The sequence below is a fragment of the Protopterus annectens genome, chromosome 9.part0 (assembly GCF_019279795.1).
Source record: "Protopterus annectens isolate FY-2018-M chromosome 9.part0, PAN1.0, whole genome shotgun sequence".
NCBI classification, from domain to species: Eukaryota; Metazoa; Chordata; order Ceratodontiformes; family Protopteridae; genus Protopterus; species Protopterus annectens.
In genome coordinates, this window is record NC_056743.1 from 477,157,351 (window position 1) to 477,182,589 (window position 25,239).

Below are 25,239 nucleotides of genomic sequence, written 5' to 3' on the forward strand. Positions count from 1 at the left end.
AGTGACTCTCTGGACTAATAATTTGTCTAAAGTGTTCATTGTCCAAGTGCCATGTGGACTTAAGTGTTACTTCTGCACAAGGAGGGTATCAGAGAGTCTCTTGTAGATCTGCTAGCTAAAGACAGTTTTTATGTGGAGGAGAATTTCAGGGAAGAAAGTACTGAGATATTTTAACCTTATAACCCTTGTAAAATGTGGCTGTCAAAACTCTACTTTTGGGTGATTTAGATCATTATAATGTCTAACTTAAAGGTGAATAAAGTCTTACCAGCTTAATACTCCATTCTGCTAGCAAGCTAGCTTCTTCTGCAGCTGTCAGGCATGTTCCACTCATGACGTCTTTTAAGGCTACCAAGCAAGGCATTTCACATTTTTGAGACAATGCAGATGGTTAGATATTCAGGTTAGAATAACAGCAAATTTGTGAAGTACTCTGAAGACTTCCCATATTATTTGTTTCATCTTAGGCAGATAAACTAGCTACAGTCTACAAAACTAGGGTTATTAAACCTTTTCTTTCATTGTAATGAAGTATTGCTAACTGCTGGCCAACATCCTTTGTGTTATTCAGCCTTTCAGGCTAGCATGCCCTCCAGTGTACCCTCTGAAAGGTAAACTCAATACATCATCTTCCATTCTAAAATAAAAAAATGAAATTGGTATCTGAAGGATTGAGAGAAGTTGCTTCAGTTTTGGTAGAGTTGGTAACCCAGTTGTTTTAAATTTGTGAATATGTCACTATTGTATACAGAAGTAGAACATGGTCTCTATCCCCATTTGTAAATATTCATTACCAGTTTTAAACTTTTTGTTTAATTGTTTGAGCTCCAGGAGGAGGAGAAATCGTAGTAGAAAAGCAAAGTGAGAGGTTTAAGCCTAGTGTGAAACACTGTATCTCAGCAGGTGATGGATCATTCCTGAGATTTCTGTTCTAATGTGTACACGTTAGTGTATTAATGAAATGTAAGCAACTTTCCAAACCAAGCTTCATCACATTTTCTGTGCAAACTAAAGAAATTAGTGGAAAAAAGTAATCCAGCAAATTTATTGAAAAACAGTGTGCACTATGATACTAATGAGGAAACTTTTATAGGCGTGACAGTTTTATTAAAACAGAGACAAATGATTCCATGCAGACTACTGTGTCAGAGATGCTGGGTGAGCCAATTGATGTAACTAGGGAAATATTTTTTCTGAGCTATGATACAGAATCAGAATTGCCTAAACATAGTAAGTCCTTGTTGAGTCCAATTATGGTGGCTTCCAAAAAAACAATTACTAGAAAATGGAAATCATAATCTGAACCAACTGTACTAGAAGTAGTGAATATAGTAACAGAGATAAAACAACTTGAATTGGCAACTTTAGAAAAGGATAGTAGCAAGTTACGTATGAAAAAATGAGAATTGTGAGAACAATACATACAGGGGAGGAATGAGGTTTACAAGAAGACAGGACTTGAATGAGCTATTTAATGTTTGACGGTGACTGGGTAGAATATAAGTGATGTGTAATCAAGATTATGTAAAATGCAATTAAGATTGTATCACTATGGTTTGTTTTCATTTATTGGCATTAATGGATGTGTCCTACTTAAATGGATTTGTCAAACTCTAGTGGCCAGAATCTTAACTATCTTTAATGTATTGTCTGGGGATTTTCATGATCTCATTGTAAACTTAAAAGTTTTAACTGCCAGCCATTCACAGTTATGTGAAGAAAAATGTATTTGCTGTTGAAAAGATTAATCAGACTTTTGTTTCATAACTGAATGAATCCAGAAAAATTTCATAACAAACTAGACAGTCGAGGAGAAGGTTAACACCTGCACCACACCACACTCAACACATAGTCCTTCAAAACCCACACTACCAAAACCCACACATAGAAACACAAAGCACACACCCACATTCACGGAGGCACTCAATAAAAATCTGCCCAAGCAACTGAGACCTCGCAAGCTGAAACGCATATAATCACCACCCCCAACACTACCCAAATGACACACAGTCCACAAAATCAGTGTGCCACTCAACCTCAGCCCATAAGACAAAACAGGATACCCAATACACTAGTCATAGGTGACTCTATAGTCAGGCACACTGATGCCCACTCACCAGGCTAAACAAGGAGAAAGTTACTGTCAGCTGCCTTTCGGGTGCCAGGATCCACCACATAACGCACACACTCAGGTCAGTCCACAACAAGTACAAATACAACTCTGTCATTGTCCATGTTGATGTGAATGACCTGAGACGTACCTCCTTGGACTACACGAAAAGAGACATGGAGGACCTCTCGGATCTTGTACCTCAGGCAGGTATGACCTTAGCCCTGAGTAGCATCTTACCATCGCCCAAAATTATACCACAGTACAAGGAAAAAATGTTTGACTTCAATAATTGACTAAGCTTCTGGTGTCATTCTAAGGGGATCCAATAGCTGTCTGCCTGGGATGACATGGTTGACAAAACCACAATGTCAAGCAGAGCACCTCTCTGGCCCTCTTCAAAAGGAACCTTGACGATTGGATGGGAGATGGGAAATTCACTTTGGGTATCATGTCAATCACCCTGCTAGACAGGGGTCCAGGGAAGTAAATATTGTGGTAAGAAATAGCCAGGGAATTGTTATGGTTAGGCTTGTATAGGCCCTAGGGCCAATAGCCTAGTACCAACCTATGAATGATGCTTTGCCAGAGATGGCCTGCACCTGTCGCCCCTGGGATTGCGAATACTGACCAAGGCTCTTGACACCCCTTTAGTGCCTTTTTAGGCAAGGTTCAAATGTTAAAGTCACCACCATAACAGGTACAAGCAAGCCAACTCTGAGGATAATGCTACTCAATGCTCGATGTCTAAACCTCAAAATGCACTCATTCGAGGCACTCCTTAAAATGGAGAACATTGACATCTGTACATTGACAGAGACCTGGTTCAAGGTTCCAGAGAGCACCCCTGCATTACCAGGCTATATTTCATACCACACCTTTTGGCCACCTAACCTTTACCGAAACACTAAAGGCGGAGGCGTGTCCATATTCATTAAGAATATCCACACCTCTAGGCTAGTTGCTCAACAAAATGCATCCGAAATTATCCAAGTGCAACTAACATTGGGCAAGACTGCAATCCAGATTGTAGCTTGTTAAAGATCCCCCACCATGCCCTAGGATTCCCACTCTTCATTTCTTAAGATACTGGAAAATATTAAGGTACAACCCAATACCTTAATTATGGGTAATTTCAACTACCCCACCAGCAACTGGGAAAACTACTCATGTACCAACTCATTCGCTCATCATTTTCTGGAATTCATAAATTCCAATGCCTTGGATCAACTTGTCCACACCTCCAACAGGGGCAGCAATATCCTGGACCTGATCATTATCAATATGGGTAACCGGTGTTCCATGCCAGAGGTTGACTCCTTGCTGGTCAGATCCGACCACAAGCTAATCACCCTAGACATCCATATCCCACCCCCCCATTAAGGAAATCACCGTCAAAAACTACTCCAAAGCCGACTTCATGCTTCTTAAGACAGAATTGGAAAACTTCGACACCCATGCAGATGGAAAATAGAGGTACGACTGCTGAATCTTACACAAATGCACTGTATAAGCACATACACGAGTGCATGGATCGTGCCATCCCCAGCAGAACCAAGACACTATCCTGCAAAAAAAGGAAGTCAATCTGGTGGTCCCCTGGCATAAACAAACTCTACAACAGAAGGAAGAAGTTGTTGCAAAAAAGACTAAAATCCCAAATTGGAGGAACTCCCTGGTTAACCTCAGCAAGAAGCTGAGATCCCTCATAAAATCCTTCAGAGCCAGTTATGAAAATAAAATTGCCACTGATTCCAAAGACAACCACAAAGCATTCTACAGCTATGTCAAGAATCTCAATGACAACACTCAAATCTGCTTTGAGGTACAGCACAATGGCACTAAATATACAGAATCAATCAATATTGCCAACATCCTGGCAGATAGGTTCAGTGCTAACTTTAACCCCCTCACCCTCCAAAGGGCCCATCTTAATACCGGAAGAGTGCAAAGCCCCTGTAATCATGGATGAACAAGTAAAGACCGCACTCTCCAAAACCAAGAACACAGCATCCATGGGACCAGCGACATCCCAGGCTGCGTACTGTATGAACTACAGAACGAACTGGCACCCCACCCAAGTACCATGTTCAATCATAGCCTCACCTCAGGCTGTGTGCCTACTGAATGGCACACAGTGACAAGTTATCCCACTCCACAAAGGGGGTGCCACCACAGACCCCAGAAACTACCGCCCCATTATCCTGACGAGCCTGGTCTGGAAGACCATGGAACGTATCATCTTGGAGTTTATAAACAAAGACACAAGTAATCTCCAAAACCCTAGACCCCACTCAGTTTGGGTTTGTAAAAGGTAGATCATGTCTACTAAACCTGATTTACTTCTTTGATTCAGTCACTAGAGCTGTAGACATGGGCAAGGTAGTACACGCAGCCTGTTTTGATCTCGCCAAGGCTTTTGATACCATCCCCCACTCTGGAATTATAGATAAACTCACTAAACTGGGCATAAATCCCTATGTCACAAGATGGGTGGCCAACTGGCTCACTGACGGAACCCACACAGTAAAAGTAGCCGACTCAAAGTCTTACTTCAGACCAGTGACGAGTGGAGTACCACAGGGTTTGGTCCTGGGTCCTCTCCTGTTCGGTATCTACTTCTCTGAAGTGCAGGCCAACACAGAAGGTCTTTGACTAACAAAGTTTGCAGATGACTGCAAACTGGGAGCCATAATAGAATCACCTAATGATGCAGACAATTCTACAAAAGGGCCTCACAGAGGCAGATGCTTGGTGTCAAAGTCATGGCCTCAAGCTCAATGCCAAGAAGTGCATTGTCATCCCCTTTGGGAAAAACTCGGTACCCATGAACTACCACATAGGCGGTAGCTCACTAAACACTGAAAGTGTGATGAGACCTTGGGACACAGGTGTACAGTAGTCTCTTCTTTGATGACCACATCGCCACAGTAGTCAGGAAATCCTTCTATGTGGCACACCTCATCACAAAAGGGTTCTCATATAGAAAAAAGGAGGTCATTGTTTCTCTCTACTCATCCCTTATCAGACCCATTATATACAGTACAATGTCCCATTTGGCATGCATCTCACAAGAAACCTACAACAATTGGAGAGGCCACAGAAATACCTCACTAAGAGGATTATCAGTCTCAAACAGATGCCATATGCAGACAGTCTCAAATAACTCCAGCTCTTCTCTATCGCATATCGCCTACTCAGAGGCAATCTCTGCCTATCATACAAAGCTATGTCAAACCCAAAGCTGTTGGACATGCTACACTTAAATAAATCCCAATCTCTCTGAACCACATGCTCCAGGGACCTAAACCTTGTTACCACAATAAACAGAACATGCTGGAAGGATAGATTCCTGTCCCAGAGACTTCCCATACTCTGGAACAAACTACCCATTCATGTCAAACAAAGCTCCTCAATGGCCCTCTTTAAGAAAAATCTTGATGACTGGTTGGGAAATAGAAAATTCACCCCGGGGATCACTTCTGTGGCACTGCTTGACAGGGTCACAGGAAAATAATTTTCTTGGGTGGCAAAAGCCAGGGAATCTTTTTAGCTAGGGTTATATAGACCCCAGGGCCAATAGCCTAGTACCTGCCTATGATTCTATGAGAATGAATCTACAAAAATTCTGGAACACAATCAGTAACATACTTCATCCTGACCAAACCACAACCCCCTCCCAACTTACCTGATAACACAAACAATATTGCTGAACAATTTAACAATATTCTTCACTGAAAGTGTTTTAGCACTGACTGAGAATAGCAAGTCTCTATGTGCCAACACCCAACAATCCAAGCAATATTGTAGATGCATTCTCATTTCAGACAGTCCCAAAACAAACTATTGCAAAACTATTAAAGACGTTGAAGCCCATTTCACTGGCAGCAGATAACTTGCCAGCAGAATATCTAAAATGAACAGCAGATGCTATTGCCTTCCCTGTGTCAGTACTTATAAACTGCTCTATAACAGAACAGTATGTCTCAGCTATTTGGAAAATTGCTTGTATTACACCATTACACAAAGGAGGTAATTTGACAGAACTAACAAACTTACCAGCCCACTGCAATATTTTCACCACTTTCTAAACTTCTGGAAAGATGTGTCCACTTTCAACTTCTGGAACACCTTCTAAACAACAATCTCCTCTCATCATCACAGCATGGATTCCAACCCCATCATAGTACTACTACAGCTCTTCTGAGTTTCACTAATACTATAAATAAATTCAGAGATGATGGCAAAATAGTATCATCAGTCTTTTTGGCCATGTCTAAAGCATTCAATGCATTTTCCCATCCTTAGGTACTGTCCACTTTGAAAAATCTTAATATCAACCCTGATGCTGTTAACTGCTTTCAAAGTTATTTAGCTAGCCACCAGCCAGCTGTGACATGGAAGCAAGATCTATCCTCATTCTTCCTGTTACACTTGGTGTCCCTCAGGGTTCAGTCCTAGAGCCCCTCCTCTTCAGCATATTCATAAATGATCTTAATACTCAGGGGCGGCTCATCCTATCGGAGTGCCGGACTGCAGCCCTCCCACCTAGAAAATAACAAAAACAAAATCTGTAAAACATAAAAACAAAGACTGCCTTTACCAGCAGTCCTGATATGGACACAGAGGGAACAAAGGTACCCAGCAGTTATTGCTGTGAGGTACCAGGAATCTGTGCAGTGACGACCGCACAGAACAGAGGAGCTCCGGACTGCTTCAGCCGCAGTCAGGATCAATGAGGAGGACTGAGCTGCTCTTGCGGGATGGCTTCAGCCGCAGTCAGGACCATTGAGGGAGGACTGAGCTGCTCTCGTGGGACGTTTTCAGTGCGCGGGCTTCGGGTAGGTGTTTGGAGGATTGTGGGCTTGCTTGCTGTTCGGTTGCTGGATCAAAGACTTCGTGGATTGGTCTGGTCTGTTTGTTAGGTCGCTGGGCTTGGTCTCGCGGATCAGTCTGGTCGCTGGGCTTACTTGGATCAGTCAGTCTGTGGCCTGCTGTTCGGTGTGTGTGTGTGCCTGTGTAAAATGCCCCAGTTACTATATACTGGTGGGTAGAGATACTCAGGCTTGAACCCTGTACCTTGTATGCAGGTGTTAAGGACCTGAATTCCCTACCCACCACCATTTGTAAAAAAAATTGCAGATTTTTGCCGCATATGTGATCTGATCTGTTCCTCATAATATCTGTGGTTTCTAAATACTGCAATGCTTGATATTTGATGGTGCATTGGTAGCATTGTTGCCTCACAGCTGCAGATTCTCAGGTTTGATTCTTGGCTGGGGTGCCTTCTGTGTGGGGTCTGCATCTTCTCCCTCTGTTTGTGTAGGTTTGCGTTTGTGTCCTCCCATGTTACAAAGACATGTCTGCGTTATTTCTTACTGGGCCTCTGCTGAAAATTGATTTTTTGTTCTAAGTCAGATTTTTCTGATTAACCGGTTTCTGAATGTTTAATTCCTTGCATATGTGATGGTGCAGTGGTAGCATTGTTGCCTCGCATCTATAGGTTTTCTGGTTTGATTTTTGGCTGGGGTTCCTTCTGTGTGGAGTCTGCATCTCATCCCTGTGTTTGTGTGGATTTGCTCTGGTGTCCTGCCATTTTACAAAGACATGTGTCTGCAGTATTTCTTCCTGGGCCTCTGCTGAAAATTGTTTTTGTTCCATCAGAAGTAAAATTGATATTGAATTTCAGACTTCATATTCTTCAGAAAATGCATAGTAACACAACCTTTTATTGTAGGAATTTTCTAAGATGAATATTTGAAATTTGTCCTTATTTTTGGGACTGTATTACCCCATTATTGGCTTTGTCCAGTTTTTTTGCTAAGGTTGACAGCTATGGCAAGAACTGAATTCACTGAATATGTTTGAGGGCTGTATTCCCTCATTACTGGGTTTGTCCAGGTGTTTTGTGCTAAAAGGTTGACTGCTATGGTGAGAACTGAATTCATTAAATGATAGCAATTTAAGTTTCAGTCTTCCTCTCTTTCACAAAGTAGCCGATTTGGCATAGTGGTATGTTGCTCTGACTGTTTTGCACAGGGACCTTGTCAGTAAAATGTATGGTGGTAACGCAGCATTTTTCTTTCACAAAGCAGGTGATTTGGCATAGTGGTATGTTGCTCTGACTGTTTTGCACAGGGACATTGGTAGTAAAATGTATGGTGGTAACACAGCATTTTTCTTTCACAAAGCAGCTGACATGGCATAGTGGTATGTTGTTCTGACTCTTTTGCATAGGGACCTTGGCAGTAAAATGTATGGTGGTAACACAGCATTTTATTCTAGCAACTTTCCGAGATTATACAAGCCATGTTTAATGTGTCCCTGGTTTTTGACCCCCCCCCCCCAATAAATTTGGCTTTTTCCAGATTTCTTGTGCTGCGAAGTTGAGATGCAGTTGAGTATTGAGTAGATTTTACAAGGAGCTGAGAGCTGCAGGGGAAGAGAAGTTTAGTGCTGCTTATGCTAAGTCAGCTTGCATTGTTAATAGCACAACAGGTTGTGTACTTGCTTTTGATGCAGAAGGTTGTTGGTTCTACTCCCACAAGGGGTGAATGCTGCCGTACTGAAAAAGTTAAGATACTAACTATGAGCCTGTTATCAGTTTGCCATCCATTTTATATTGCAATATTACTAGCTTATCATTTTTAATGTAATATAGGCAATTTATTCCTCAGGGGCATCAGACGCTTTATTTTTCGATGAAACCATGAAATATAAAGGTGTTTGCTAGCAGCAACCTCTTCATTAGTTACAGATTTATTTAATGTGGAATTATTTAGATGACGTTTTTTACTTCAGAGATTGTGCATATTTACTGATAATGGTGGACTGTCGAATTGTGCATATTTACTGATAATGGTGGACTTGTAGAATTGTGCATATTTACTGATAATGGCGGACTGTAGAAGTTTGAGTAGTCTTATGATGGAAATGTTCTGAACTGGGCAGTTTTGTCATTATTGGTGCATGCATTTTGTTTCATTGTTTACTGGAAAAATGTTCAAAACAATAGGAAGGTGTATCAAAGAGCACATGTATGCAAGGGGCCTATGATTTGAAACCAGCCCAGAATTAATCTTTATCTGCCACTGGTAAAATGTATTTTCTTTGGATGTGGGTTTGAATGCTGTTTCAATGAATGTGAGTTTTAAGGGCAGAGAATTTTTAATGCTAAGTTTGTTTAGCAGATGTCTTAGTGTTTGTGCTGTAAAATGCAAAATAAAACTTTCAAATGAAGTCCAAATCATCATAGAAGTAAATCAGTATGCACATTAGTGTTTAGGGTAAATGGAGTGAAATAGCCAAGTAATGGATCATTGGAATGGCTGCAGAGGGAGGCTCCATTCGACCATGATTTTGTGAGGGGGAAGGGCGGCAAACTTAGACAGCACCAGCTGAACTATACCTCCCAATTGTCCAGATTTTCAAAGAATGAATAGATTTTTGCTTTGTTCCTCATAACATTTGTGGTTTTCTGGCAAAATCATTTAGGAATTAAGTCACTAAATAATGACACACTGAGTTTCAGACTTCATAACCTTCAGAAAAATGCATGCTAAAGTAAGACCTGTTGTTCTGTCAACTGTCTCAATTTATCAAAGAGCAATTTTTAGTACTGTTTATATGTTCCCCCAATATATTTGGCCTTGTCCAGATTTATTGCATAAACAGGTTTAGAGATACATGCAAATAAATTGCTTTATAGAATTAGGCATAGCCAAACCCCTCAACTGTCCCTGATTTTGGCTCAAAATATTGCTCTTCCTCTAATAATCCCTCCGCAAAATAGCAGTTTTGGAAGAAAACATGCATTGTTTACAATTAAGAAATAACTGTAATAATCAGAGTTATAGATTACTTTTCTTTCAGAAATGCATGTAGATTATTTTATTTTGTCAGCTTCTCAAGTTAGTACTAATATTAAAGTGTCCCTTCTTTGACAGGTTCCCAGCTGTATTGTGTGGCTATTTTATATTTTTACATCACATTTTTGGTTAATTTGTCATAAAATTGTGTTTTTTTTTTTGCAAATGAGTGACAAATCATTAAGGACTGAAGTTAGAAAATAATGACAGACATTTGAGTTTCAGATTTCATACCATTCAGAAAATTCATATTAATGCAAGACCTATTCTATTATCTTTCTAAGTTTATAAGAGAAATATTTTAAAAAATTGTCCTTGTTGTTGGGCCTTTGTCTCACTTCTTTGTATGGCTTTGTCCAGATTTCTTGCTCTGAGGTTGAGAGTTATGACAAATGTGTCAGGGCCATCACAGTCAGCCAGAGACATTTCAAATTGTGACATACTTGTTGCACCTCACTCCCCCATGTAGTGACTCTGGATGTGTTGAAGCAAGGCAAGGAGTAGTTATGCAGTGTAAATGTGCAGAGTACCCTCCTCCCCATCCAAGGTAGACACAAGTGCTAGAGTGGCTTTTCATCTGTCCTTGATTGTTGCAGAGTGGTCTGGTTTCTGTCATATTTTTTGTACTGTTGATTTATGCTTATTACTCAAAGTGCCTGTTGCTCTGTGTTTAAGTAGCAATACTTTAATGACCATCATCAGGTAAGCCTGGCTGAGATTGTAAGATGCAAGTAAGCTTTAATAAGCATACTGTTAAAGAATTGCCAACATTGAAAGCCTTTCTGTTGTTGCCATGTAGAGAATACTTAACTAGGTAATGTATAGGCCTCGGGTATTGAAATGCATATGATAGTATTTGTAATAAAGGACAGGATTACATTATTTTAAGAAGCTCATTACACTTGGAGACTTCCAGTCATCTCTGCAGGCTTTACCTGTAAACTAAACAGAATGCCAGTTGTGTGGTCCATAACCTGTACAGTAATCCTTTTAAGCAATGTATCTTGAGCTTATTTCTTGTTTGCTTTTCATTTTTTACTTTGATCATGTTTTCCCCATGAAACAAGTAGATAGTTGTCAGGCAGCAGGTCTTTTTTTGGATAAGAAACATTTTTACAAGTGGGGGCATCAGAGATTTCTACTTTCAGCATGTTACTTGGTACTTTAATAAAGCTGAATAGAAATTATAATTAGAACTGCAGTGCAAGAAGTGGTTTGAGTTGAGTGCTGCTTGTTTTTCTTATACTTGATTTTGACTGGCATTCAATTAATGTATTTAAAAAGTAATTTATTTTTTCGTGTCTCCCAACCTTTTTGTTTCCATCTAGATATTAAGTAAGCTGTCATGCAGCCAATGCATTGAAATATTTTTATTCTTCTGCACTTCATTTTGTCTTGATTGGACTCTCATAATGACGGTTTGGCACCCAGGGCAGTGTATTTAGTTAGTTTTTGTGGTTTTGAGCATAGCTCCTCCCCTTTCTAGTTGGCCGCACCCCTTCCCATTGACCCCACCCATTCAGCTGTCTCCTGCAAGTCTCCCTTTGATTTGAAGTCACCAGCCACCACTGTTAATACTGCCCCCTCTCAAGCATCTATCATACAATATGCAGATGATTCAACCCTCATATGTGCAACGTTCACAATAACTCAACTTCTTACAGTCACAAAAAGTATTCTGTGGTATTGAAATGTGGCTAGCAAACTCAACTCATTCTCAGCCCTAATAAAACTAAACTTATGATAGTTCATCCATCTAAACCTACTACTTCTAACCTCCCAGCTAACTTTTATATCACTGCCAGTAATACTAGAATTTTCACAGATTCCCAAACAAAACTATTGGGCGTCATAATCGACAACAGACTAAAATTTGACATACACATTTCTAACACAATCAAAAAGCTTCACAAGAAAATGGGAACAATGTATAGAAACAAAAAATTCTTAACATATTCTGCAAGAATAGCCATAGCTAGAACCCACCTTCTCTCCTCAGTCTTATATGCATCCCCCCCCATACTTACCAACCTCAAAAAGTCAGAACTAAGTAAATTAAAATAATGTTATTGTAAGATTGCCAAATTTGCAACAGATTCCACACATTTAACCCATCACTGTCCATGCTTAAAAAATCTTTTAGTTGGAACTACCTTATTTTATGAACTATAACCAGTTAGTAATGGCTAACAAAATAATGCACAATCCTGACAACGTACCTTCCTAAAAAACTTCTGCATCCCTATTCTTAAAATTCATACTCTTCGATCATCTAACAAAAACTTACTCCAAATAACCAAAGTATCCAATACAGCAGGCAACTATCTTTACTCTAACTTTGTTGCTAAAAATTAGACTATCCTTCCACATAGTATTAGATCCATAAGCAATCTTAATAATTTCAAACTAGCTCTCAAAAGACACTTATTTGAATCCTGGCTTTGCACATGTAACACTCCAGGTTAATTATTAACTTAGCGTTACTTGTACAATTTGGCTGTACGTACTATAACTCTGTTGACATATCCCTTCTAGCAACACTCCTCCTCTATAAGTAGTTACATTCCTAGCTGCAAGTCTCACCACGGAAGTATTACTAACTATGCACTGCTTTGCCTAAATGATTCTCCCTGCTTAATTTCCTGACTAATGCTATGTTCTTCCACATATATAAATTCTACCATATATTTGTCTATATTCGAGTGTTTAAAGTCTTGTTTTATTTGATACTATGTTTATATTTTTGTTTTTACATTTTTGTCCTGTAAATGTGTTAACACACTCTTTTTTTTTTTTTTTGTCAGTTTTGTTTAATTTCTATTACTTGTGATAATTTGTATGTAAGTTTAGACTGGAGCTTTTTTCTCCGGGCCTCCACTGAAAATGTGCACTGTCTCAGATGGACAATCCTGGTAAACAAATGTAAAATAAATAAACTGAATTACCTTGGAACCCATTTTGTTTGCTTTGTTTTCCTCCTGTTAATGAATACTAAATGCAAGTACTTTTCCATTCTGTCTGACAGTTTTTCATTCAACTGTCTGACAATTCCTTCAACAATATTCAGTATTGTAGCAGTGGTCAGAAGTGAATTTCTTGCATGGAGGTAAATGTATTAGGTGTTCTACCATTTGGGAGTATCAGTTTATTTACATTGGCATTCAGACTGAATCTGCTATGCATTCTTTGAAAATGCTATGTAAGAACTATTTTACTAAAACGTATGTTGTAGACTTTCTAAGCATTAAGTTTGTAATTAAAGTTTTTTGTATGTATTTATTTTTGTTTATTAGGGTATATGCTTGAGCCAGATCCAGATATCAGGCCAGATATCTACCAAGTCTCATATTTCGCATTTAAACTTGCCAAGAAGGAGTGTCCAGTTCAGAATACACAAGTAAGTTACTAAAACATATGCTCTGGATTCTTTCACAGGCGCATTACTGTCACTCAACTGTTTGGTCAGGTTAGTTGTGCCATATGCACCTTTTCAATGGCATAATAGCCTTAATTGTACTTACTGTCTCTCCTTCCACATCCAGCTCAATGTCTGTCATCTTCTGTTTAGTGCCTTCTAGCTGGCAATTTCCTCTTAATTTATTTTCCCTGAATCAGCAGTGCCAAATAAATGCAAAAGTACTCTTTGCATACCTTAGTCAAGTAGTTCTTCACCCCTTCATCACAGCTGTCTTTACACTTGACTGTCTCCTATTACTTTCTTGTGTGGCCCATCTTGTTTTCCCATTTTCTTAGTACAGGTATCATGGTTGCTTCTTAAGGAAGTTGACAGGCAATGTAATTAACATTTCTGCTTTCAGTTGCATACTGTAAATTCTGTAATAACAGCATATACTAATATTTTCATATCTGATCCTCATTTTGGAACAGATTGGCTTGATATTTATACCGTTGTCTTCCTGTCTTACGCTGCATGTTTGTAATTGTTTATCTGGAGCTTTTATCCTTTGATCTGTGTTGAAAATGGGTTATGCCAAATTATATCGTCCTGATTAATAAATACAGTAATACGTGGGCTGATGTCATATTGGGTATATTCGAGAAAATGTGATGATCTTTCTATTAAAGTTTACTGATCTTTGTTGGTAGATGTAGGCATCAGATGAATCAGACCCCATGTGACATTTTCATATACCCTCAGACTTTCTTAGCAATTATGACCAACATTAAGTAGTACCTTTCAAGACTGTTGTACACCATGGCTGACTTCTGTGTTGCTACCTTTTTATTTTATCTTTGCATAGCATTTAAGTCAGATCTTGGGTAAGCTACGACACTGTGACCTGGGGTGTTAAATTTACTGTTATCTTTACTTTGCACAACACTGCTACCATGTTATATCTTGAAAGCCATTAATATTTCTGTTTGTTTTTCATGTCTTTTTAGATTTCACTTAACTTTGAGTGAGAGTTTTTTTAAAGCTATCTAGATATCTTTGAATTGAAATCTAGTTCCAATACATCCAGAATAAACCCTGGTCCTTTGTGACTATTTGTGCTAGTTTGGTTATAATCACAATCACTTTTGTGTACTTATCACAGCTTGTTAATATGGATAATTGAAGTACTTTGTTTATTTTGCCTGTCCTAATGTGGCATCAGGCGTCTTCCTTGACGGGTCCTATGGTTGCGTCTGTTTTCTACAATCAATATACGTCATTGCACATTGAGTATATAAGCTAGCATCTGATGTCAATATTCATTCATTCCTCAACCATTGGGTTCAGATTTGACCCTCAGATCCCTCAAGCCTGATACTGTAGCCCCTGGCCAACTAGAAATCTCAAGCTCCTCCGTACCCATAGTGCACCAACCCTTAACATACCTCAGATCTAGTTTGCCACTTTTGCGTTTGGAAGTGGTCAGCTTTGTAGATTAGAGTGTGTGCTGCACCTTTAAGAGCCATTCCATTCTTTGGGCACATGCATATAAATACTGAGCTCATGTAAGCAAGAGTGCCATTTTGAGTGAGCAGGCAGAGTGAAAGCATGTATGTGTGTAGTAGTCAGTTTGTTTAAGTTTTATGTTCCAGTCATCCATCCTGATGTGTCTGTGTGTAATAAACAACTTAAACACCCAAGCCTCATCGTCTTCTTTGAATACAGAAAACGAGCGACGTGGTGTCAGAATGGGATCCAAAGTGAAACTTCTTCAAAACCATGAGGCATGCAGTTACACTTGGAGGAGTATATACGAGTGAAGCATCTGAAGTTCAAACAACTCACAAACAGATCAGAAAGATAATTCTAGGTACTAAAACTTGTTTAAATGATTTTTTACTCCACAAATAAAATGAAGCATTCAAAACAAATTTCTTATTAAACAAAATGTTCAAAACTGCGACATATTGATAAAAGTACTTGAAATGCTTGCAAAAATGCTTAAAATAACTTCCAACTTGCATAAAATGTATAAAAAAGGGAAAATAAACATATTTTGTCACTATGCAGCAAGAGTGAAAGTGCGTATGTTTGTAGTCACTCACTCAGTTTGTTTAGGTTTTATGCTCCAGTCATCTATTCTGATGTCTGTGTGTAATAAGCAACTTAAACACCAAAGTCTCATTGTCTTGCTTGAATACACTAGATGAGTGACAAACTTTACTCTCATGCTTTATCAATTAAGATAAGTGAAATGTTATCAAGATTTCTTTTCTGATGTTTATATATATGGGTTACCTTTAGTTCATCGAATGGCCACAACATCAAAACCCACTGCATTGATACGGCATAACACTGAAACCCGGAGAGCCAACGTTCCCCACATGATAAGTAACCATTTGGCCATCCAGAACTCGAAATCTACCATTTAAACAAACACGTAGATGTGGGGGGCTCACACCCCCCCCACTTAATATTCCAACTCCGAGAACGCACTACCACGGGGGTACGGGGCAAAGCTCATGTTGATGGGCAAACGGTTACTTAACGTGTGAGGAACGTCGGCTTTCTGTGTTTTAATGTTATGCTGTGTCGATGCAGTGGATTTCGATGTTGTGGCCGATGACCTAAAGGTAACCCATATATATATATATATATATATATATATATATATATATATATATATATATAGCTTTATATATATATATATATATATATATATATATATATATATATATATATATTCTAATGTATTCCAGTTACTGTTGTTGGTATTACTTTTTTCTTTTCTTAATCTGCAAATTTGAAGTAGTTTACTTCATTTGATCTTCAACCTGTGGGTACCGGATCCAAATCGGCAGTTTCACTAGCATCTGCTCCATGTTCCAAGCTCCTCCCCTTACCCATAATACATCTCCACTACCTTCCAACCCCCAGATCTCATTTGCCACGGCTTGCCATTAGCATCGTGATCCTGAGCTCCGAGTCTGTGAGTTGGGTAGTTTGATAATTTAGCAGTTTTATTTGAAAGTTTGTTGAGTGTAGTTTGTTAGTGAGTGTAGGTTCTCTCTCTTCCTCCCATTGCTGGTGCGTCGTGTTTTAGGGTTTTTGTGTAGTTTTAGTCAGTTGGTAGTTAGTGTGGTGTTGCTCTCCCCCCACCCCCCTAGCGTTGTGTGTGCCTTTGAGAGTGTGGTGTGTGGGTCTGAGTAGGAAATAGTTTTTCTTTTTTCTCTTTCTATTTTTTATGGTAGACATTACAAGTTTTTGTGAGAGACATGGCTGTACCCAAGCCGGTCTTTAAGAGGTACAATGAGTGTGGCCACAAGTTGTCACCCTGCTGATGGTCACACTCTTTACATTGTGTTTGGGTGTAGCCCATTTAAGCACTGATTGTGCCATTTGTGCAGGTTTTAATCCATGCGCCATCAAGGATAGACTGGCTAAGTTGGCCTAGAAAGGCCTTCTACCTAATACGAAGGCGGTTGCCTCTTCTACTGCTTCGGTTACAGCGGTGTCTGTGGCCACCTCTCCTTCCTCTCTTGTCCTTCCTTCTCCTCCCTCCCAGACTGAGACTCACCTTCCTACTTCTAAGCCTGTGGAAGCAGAGTGCAGAAAAGGCCGAGAGAAGGAGAGAGAGCGCACCGGTCTGAAAAGTGCAAGAGGTCCCCTGACCTTTCTACTTCAGGAACTCCCGACAAGGGTCGGTCTAGGCTCTGTGACTACCCTCTGCTCTAATCTCCCAGATTTTCCCTGGAGCTGGAGGAATCATGACCACCATCTAGGGCTCGGTTCCTTGACCTGCCAGGTCAGAGTCCATGACCTCGTCGAGGTCCACCTGAAGCCTTTCCAAAGTCGACATGGATAAAATGATGAGGAGGTTCACTCGTACACAAATCCAGATGGGAGTCTTGCCAGCCCCCTCTCCCTCTGGAGGGGGAGCTCGCTTACTTTTCTTCACGCCAATTTCTCCTTCTCCGATCTGACCTACCGACTTCGGAGTACATGGATCTGAGGATGGCCTTAGGTGGTCTACGCCGACAATACCCATCTCCTCTATGCAGGCAGCTGTCTGGAGCATGTCGGATCCGACAAGTTCGGATCCAAGTGGCTCTCTGAGCCGGAGCCTGGGTGTCTGATCCGAGGGAGCGGAACTCTTTCCATTGGCTCTGACTTTGTCGGGCCAAGTCCCCCACTCCTCGGAGCTCCTTCCACTTAGGAACAGGCTCCAATTCTCGCTTCGGATCCAGGGAGAGCGGTTTCCTTATTGGTGTTTCAGGAGGCACGTTCTCCTTTGGCGTTCGTGGTAGAAAGGGTTCTCTCCAGTGGATCGAGACCCTTGACCACTTCCTCGGACTCCACCCCAATTCCCTCGGCTTTGTCTATGAATCGTATCATTTTACAAGAGGGACAGCCAATGATTGAGGAGCCCCAGGTGGTTCCCCCTGAGGAACAAGTGGCTTGCGAGTTCCCCCTGAAGAGCCCCACCGGAGACGTGCCTCACAAGCATACGTGTAAGATGAGGCACTTGGGCTCCCCCAAGTCCCTCACCACAGACCTCCACTTTGGACCCAGCTCCAATTCTCACGTCGGATCCAGGGAGAGCAGTTTCCTTATTGGTGGCCCAAGAGGCACGTTCTCCCTCAGCGTTTGACGTGGTAGAAAGGGTTCTGTCTACTGGATTTCCTCGGACTCCTCCTTGACGCCCTTGGCATTGTGTACGTATCCCATCATTTTACCAGAGGAACAGCCCATGATCGAGGAGCCCCAGGTGGTTCCCCCTGAGGAACAAGTGGCTTGCGAGTTCCCCCTGGAGAGCCCCACCAGAGATGTGCCTCGCAAGCATATGTGTAAGAGGAGGCACTTGGACTCCCCCGAGTCCCTCACCAAAGACCTCCACTTTGGACCCAGCTCCAATTCTCACGTCTGATCCGGGGAGAGCGGTTTCCTTATTTGTGGCCCAGGAGACATGTTCTCCCTTGGCGTTCGACATGGTAGAAAGGGTTCTCTCCACTGGATCGAGAACCTTGACCATTTTCTCGGACTCTGCCTTGACTCCCTTGGCTTTGTCTATGAATCCCATCATTTTACCAGAGAGACAGCCCATGGTCGAGGAGCCCCAGGCGGTTCCCTCTGAGGAACAAGTGGCTTGCAAGTTCCCCCTGGAGAGTTCCACCGGAGACGTGCCTTGCAAGCATACATGTATGTGGAGGCACTTGGACTCCCTGGAGTCCCTCACTACGGACATGGATTTGAATGATGGGGAAGGTTCTCCCAGATCACCTCCCAAGGATGTCTCCTTTGGAGACATCATGGATATCCTATGCCAGTGGGGTGGTTAGGCTGCCCCCAAACCTTTCTCTGATGAATCAGTGTTCCTGGAGGCTTTCGGCATGGGCCCACCTACTTCCTGGGTGTCCCCTCCCACAGATCCCTTGGTGGACCTGGTCACCTCGCGGGCCTGGAAGGGGCCAGACACCATGGAACCAATCCCAAAATGACCAAACAAAATTTTGAGCTCTCCTTCTGACATACCAGTGAGGAACAAAGGGTCCCCTATAGACGCTATGGTGGTTAGCAGCAGCCACCAAAAAGGAACTAGCCCAAGAGAGTTCCTTGGTTTGTCCCCCCGACTGAGAGTCTAAAATGATGGACAGCTTAGGGAAGCGAGTTTATGTATCAGCGACCTTTTCCATCAGGGCACTGAACTACCTGGCCCATATTATTAGACTGCAGCGCGACCTGGTAAAGGAACTGGCTGAGTCTCCCCCTAAGTCCATGTCACAGGAAGACAGAGACACGTTCTCCGCGAGGATGGCCACTTTAAAAGCGGTTTCCAACACATCCATTCGACTCCTTTCACATGCTACTGAAAGAGTGGCTAGGGCAGCTGGGTCCGGCTTGTCCATGAGGCGCAACGCCTGGCTCAGGTGGTCAGTTCTCGGAACCTTTCATGGCGTCTTTTGCCAACGCCCTTTATAACGGTTCTACTCTTTTTGGTAAGACCATCAAAGACACCTTGGTCCAGAGTGAGAAAGGTGGGAAGACGCTGTCTGCCATCAGAATCCTCTTCTCGAACCCTCAAAGATTATTTTCCCGGAATCAGCGAGGGCAAAAGATGATGTGGTTCCGAACGTCTCAGTATTCCCAAGACACTCAGGGCTCTTCCCTTAGAGGCAGAGGGGGGCAGGATAGACGCCGGCCCAGAGGCAGAAGGAGTCAGAGGAATTTTGGGTCTCGAGAACCATTCTAGGACAGGCCCGCGCAGCAACCCTGAGTGGTTGCCCTACTGCTCTACTCTGGAGGCACTCGGGGGTCAATTGTCATTGCACCTGGCAGCATGGGAGTCCGTAACACCAGACCGCTGGGTGCTTCAGATTATATCCAGAGGGATACTCAGTCCTGTTTGTGGTTCCTCCCAAACCTCTCAAAAACCTCCTGGACTTACCACCCATGCAAAGGGAAGAAGCAGCACTGGAAATCTCCAAGCTGCTAGACAAACGAGCCATCGAACCCCCCCCCCAGATCAGTCCGGATCGGGCATCTACTCCAGGTTCTTTTTGGTGCCAAAGAAAACGGGGACTTAAGGCCTATTCTGGACTGATCTACCCTGAACCTGTCAGTTGCCAAAGAAAAGTTCCGGATGGTCACCTTACAGTCCATCATGCCGTACTTGCAAGAGAGAAACTGGATGTGCTTGTTAGACCTCCAGGATGCCTACTATCACATAAAGATGCAAAGAAGCTCCAGGAGGTTCCTCTGCTTCCGGCTAGGAGTCCATCATTACCAATTTCTAGCCCTACCATTTGGTCTCGCCACAGCCCCCAGGGTGTTCACCAAAGTGATGGTGGTATTAGCGGCTCACCTGAGGCTTCAGGGGATTCAGATCTACCCGTACCTGGACAGTTGGCTCCTCACTGCTCCCACCAAGCGTCTTCTTTGCCAAACCAGGGATTATTTCCAAAAGCTTGCACTCTACTTAGGGATTACAATCAATGCATCCAAATCTCTTCTGAATCCTGCCCAGGTGATAGACTACATAGGGGCATGGATAGACACACTACAGTGCAAAATCTTCCTGATCACGGAGAGAGTTCAAAACCTAAGGATGCATGTTTTCCTCATCTACTGCTCTCACCTTCCCTCGGCAGAATCTGTTTTGAAGGCCCTAGGTTCTATATCAGCGACCATAATGCTTCTTCCATGCGCCCGGTTACACATGTGAGTACTATAGTGAACTCTAGAAGTGCATTGGTCCCTGTTGGATCTTCCGTTATCACATCCAGTACACCTCAGTCGTGTCTGCAGGTCGTCCCTTCTTTGGTGGATGTATTCTCTGGAAATTCTGGAGGGACGGCCTTTTGTTCTACCCCCTGTCCAAGCCACAGTGACCACGGATCCCTCCCAACTTGGGTGGGGGAGCATTGTTCGGGCAGAACAGTCCAAGGCTTGTGGTCCCCTATCGAGACCAGTTTGCATATAAACATTTTGTAGATAAGGGCGGTCCTTTTGGCGTTGCAGGCTCTTCATGCCTTTCTTCCTCTGGGAACCATTGCAATTCAGACAACATGTCAGTGGTCTGGTATGTCAACAAACAAGGAGAGACCAGATCTTACTCCCTTTGTTGCGAGACTGTGAGAGTTTGGGAATGTGCAGTCTCCACCGGTCACTTTCTGATAGCAATGCACATTCCAGAATGATCCAACATCCTAGCGGACAGGTTAAGTCGGACTATACTGATGCCTTACGAGTGGTCTCTGAATCCTTCAGTAGAGGTGCAGATCTTTCTGGAGTGGGGTCAGCCTTGCTGCAATCTCTTTGCATCTCCTTCCAACGCGAAGTGCAAGTGAGTTCTTTGCTTTGAACCCCCAGCCAGAGGAGTCCCCCAAAGACGCTCTAGTCCATGCTTGGCTTCTCTGTCTGTATGCTTACCCTCCAGTACCTCTTATTCCGAGGTTTCTACAGAAAGTTTGTGGACTGGGGAGCAAAGTGATCCTCATAGCCCTGTTTTGGCCTCGCCAGGTATGGTTTCTCTTCCTATGGTCTCATCATCTGGCTCCATCTTGGATCCTAGTCAGGATCTTATTTCACACTCCTCGGGGGTTCTTCATCCGAGCCTGGAAAGTTTGAAGCTCACGGCTTGGCTGCTGTAGTTCCCCTAATTGCTAGGACTCCTGGAATATCCTCTTCAGTCAGGTCTATTCTGGTGGCAGCTCATAAGTCTTCCACCAGGAAGGTTTACCGTAGCAAATGGAAACATTTTTCCTTTTGGGCCTCTCAGAGGAGTTTAGACCCTTTCACAGCTCCTGTTTCAGCTATTCTCGATTTTTTTAGCAAATATTTTTCAACAAGGAGCAAGCTCTTCTACTGTCAAAGTTCAACTAGCTGCCATCTTTCATTTTCACGTAGGTGAGAATTCTGCTTCTCTAACCTCTTCCAGACTGTGTAAAGCTTTCCTTGAAGGTACTTTTCTATTACGCCCTCCGGTCAAAGATCCTGTTCCCCCCATGGGGACCTTACGATGGTTCTTCAAGCTTTAGTTGCTCTGCCATTTGAACCTGCAGCAACCACAGATCTTAAGTTTTTGTCTTGGAAAACAGCGTTTCTGGAGTGTTTCAGAACTGCAAGCGTTGTCTATTAAGTTCCATACATGTTTTTCCATAAGGACAGGGTTTCCCTTCGTACCAATCCTTCCTTTCTTCCCAAGGTAGCATCACAAGTTAACATCAATCAGACCATTAACTTAACCTGTTTTCTTTCCAAATTTTACTAACAAAATGGAATACAGACTCCACTTGTATTTTCATAGACAGTTACGATTCTATTTACACAGGACTAAAACCTTTTGTAAGTCTGATCAATTGTTTGTGTCCTTCTCTAAACTGTTTTTGGGTAAACCTATCTCTAAAGTCACTGTCATTAGGTGGATCTCCTTGTGCATCCTTCAGGTCTGTAAGGATAAAGGTTTGTCTCCTTCAGGTCAGGTGAAAGCCCATTCAACTAGGTCAGTGGCTACTTCTGCGGCCTTTTGGTTGAGAGTCTCATTGGATGATATTTGTTCTAAAGCTACTTGGTCCTCATCTCGTATCTTTATTTCTCACTATAAATTGGATTTGATTTCTAGAAGGAGAGCATCCTTTGGTTCCACGGTGCTCCGGAATATCCTTCCATGAGGGCCACTCAGGAGTTTAGTAGCTGGGGACTCTGTCCCACAGGTTGAAAATCAAATGAAGTAAACTACTTCAGATAAAGAAGTTATGTACAAAATAACGTTCCATTTGAGTAGTATTACTTCATTTGTCTTCAACCGTCCCTCCCTCCTTCCCCCGGCCTTACAAGATGGACAGCCTGTTTAGCTGAGGTTTTTAGGTGCGCAAGGTGTTTTTCAGGTTGGATTCTCAGTATAAGTGGCAGCAAACTCGATCAGGGGGTTGGAAGGTAGTGGAGGTGTATTATGCATAAGGGGAGGAGCTTAGAGCTCGGAGCAGATGCTAGTGAAATTGCCGGCTCGGATCCAGTACCCACAGGTTGAAGACAAATGAAGTAGAACTACTCAAATGGAACTTTATGGTGAGTGCATAACTTCTTTTTTTATCTAACTTTTTACACTTTTGTGTATTTCTTCTTCTTCTTCTTCTTGGTACTCACTTTCCCTTTTATTCTTTTCCTTCTCTACGTAAATAAAAATTATAAAAATAAAAAAATGTATAGTATCTTTAATTCTCAAAATGTCAGAGAAGGGTTTCAAAAAATGTATAAATGCAGCCATAAGGTGCCTTACTGTGATCCACATGACCTTTGTGTATATTGTTTGGGCCCTGAGCATCTCACTATTGACTGTAATGTTTATAAGAGTTTCAATCCACATGCATCAGTGGATAGAGGAAATAAACTTCTTTTAAAAGGATTGCTTCCAACTTTTTTAGAAGTCTTATCTGGGGCTCACCCTCCCAAAGTGTCTTCCAAGGACGTTCCTAAAAAGTCCCCGAAGAATTTGGGTTCTACCACCCCATCATACTTAGTCTCCTTCAAAGAAATCTGGACTTGTATCCAAGAAGTCTTCTGCCTCACCTAAAATATCTTCGGATCAGGGTTCTTTGGCTCTGAAAATTCTACCTCTGGTCCGATATTCCCCGTCTTTTGACCCAGTGCCTTCAAGACTGCCGTCTCCCATTCTTGAGAGATGAAGGTCCAAACTGCCATCCATTGCTTCATCTCATTCTTCCAAAAGTATCACGGAAGTTGACATGGATAGAATGATGAAGTTTCTCTTGATGCAAAATCAGATGGGGCTTCTCCTGGCTCTGACTCCTTCTGGTTAGGAAGCCTTATGTAGAGCTATCCCTCCAGTCATGGCACCTTCTCCGATCCAGCACTTCATCTCGGAGCCCTTGGATCAGAGTTTGCCGAGACAGCCTGGTTTAGATCTGAGAGATTTGGTATCCTCAGATCCGAAGTTTTCTCTGAGTGTACGGGCTCCAAGTTCAGAGCTAAGTGACTCTATGAGCCATAGCATCCTGGTCAGATCCAAGGTGTTAGTCTGCTCCGAAGTGTTTTTTTGGAGCTGTCTCTGCCCCTCTGAACCTTGGCCTTGAAAATCTCTCCTCCTGCCTCTGCCTCTGGTGAGTTGCCTTCAGGGTGGAAGGAGCTGTAAGAACAGAAGCGTGGCTTCTCTGTTCCATTGGCTTCCTTCTCCATGGGCAATGTGCTTTTGAGGTAATGGAGAGAGTGTTCTTTGCTTCAGCAGGACAGAGGGTCTCTTCCCCCTAGGATCTACCTTCTATGTCCCATGTGTGTTTGCACCAAGAGACTCAGCATTCAGCTCCACAGGGATAGCCACTCTCTATCATCAAGACCACCCAGCAGGGTATTACCTGATACTTCCCTGGAGCATCCCACTGAGGAAGTACCCTGGAAGAAGAAATGCAAAAGGAGGCACTTGGATTTCTCTCTAGAATCTATCACAAGAGAGAGAGATTTTGATGAAAGAGAAGGGTCCCCCAAATCACCACTTGAAGACATCTGTTTTGGAGATGTCCTGGAGATCCTCAAGCAACGGGGTGGTTGGTCCTCCCAAAATTCCTCCCTGGAGAAATCCGTGTTTTTGAAGGCATTTGGATCTGGACCGTCTACTTCCTGGGTGACGCAGCCCGCTGATGAGCTCATTGATCTGATCTCTCAACGGGCGTGGAAGAAACCTGATATGGTTGAAGCCACACACAAGAGACCAGACTAAATTCTGGCACCTCTGACAGGAAAGGAACACTGGGAGTACCTGTAGATACCATGGTCATGGTGGCAGCCACAAAGAAGGAACTTGCAGAACAAAGTTCCACTGTCCATCCTCCAAATAGATAGTCCAGGGCTCTGGACAGGTTTGGGAAATGTGTCTATGCTTTAACAACCTTTCCTGTTAGGTCATTGAATTACCTGGCACACTTTACAAGGTTAGAAAGAGAATTTGATTAAGGAATTGTCAAACACTCTTTCAGGGCCCACTACTGCAGAGGCTCAAGCTACTGTGGTCTCACAGTTGGCAACCCTTCAATCCATCTCAAACTCATCCGTGAGGCTTATTTCTCATGCAGCTGAGGGTACCTCAAGGGCAGTGGGTTCGGGTATCTCAATAAGCAGACATGCCTGTATGCAATTGTCTGACTTTGCGGAGCCCTTCAAGTCTTTTGTCAGTGCTCCTTTTGACTGATCTTTTCTGTTTGGCCTGAAAGTGAAGGATACACTCTCCAGGTGTAAGAAAGATAGAAATGCCCTGTCTGCTGTACGAGGGTTTTTTTGACCCCCCCAAAGTACTTTTTCTAGGAACCAGCATAGGGGTACGAAAGATGTGGTTCAGGAAATCCCAGGGTCCT

The 25,239-nt window shown here is 42.4% G+C and overlaps 1 protein-coding gene across 8 annotated transcripts in view; it reads left to right on the forward strand.

The window, feature by feature from the left end:
• AAK1 (AP2 associated kinase 1) overlaps positions 1-25,239 on the forward strand; it is a 1,655,011-nt gene that overhangs the window by 726,951 nt on the left and 902,821 nt on the right. For all 8 annotated transcript variants that reach the window (XM_044083018.1, XM_044083021.1, XM_044083020.1 and 5 more), the window contains exon 8: positions 13,272-13,375. In XM_044083018.1, coding sequence (XP_043938953.1) covers positions 13,272-13,375 — 104 coding nt within the window. The remainder of the gene's footprint in view (positions 1-13,271; positions 13,376-25,239) is intronic.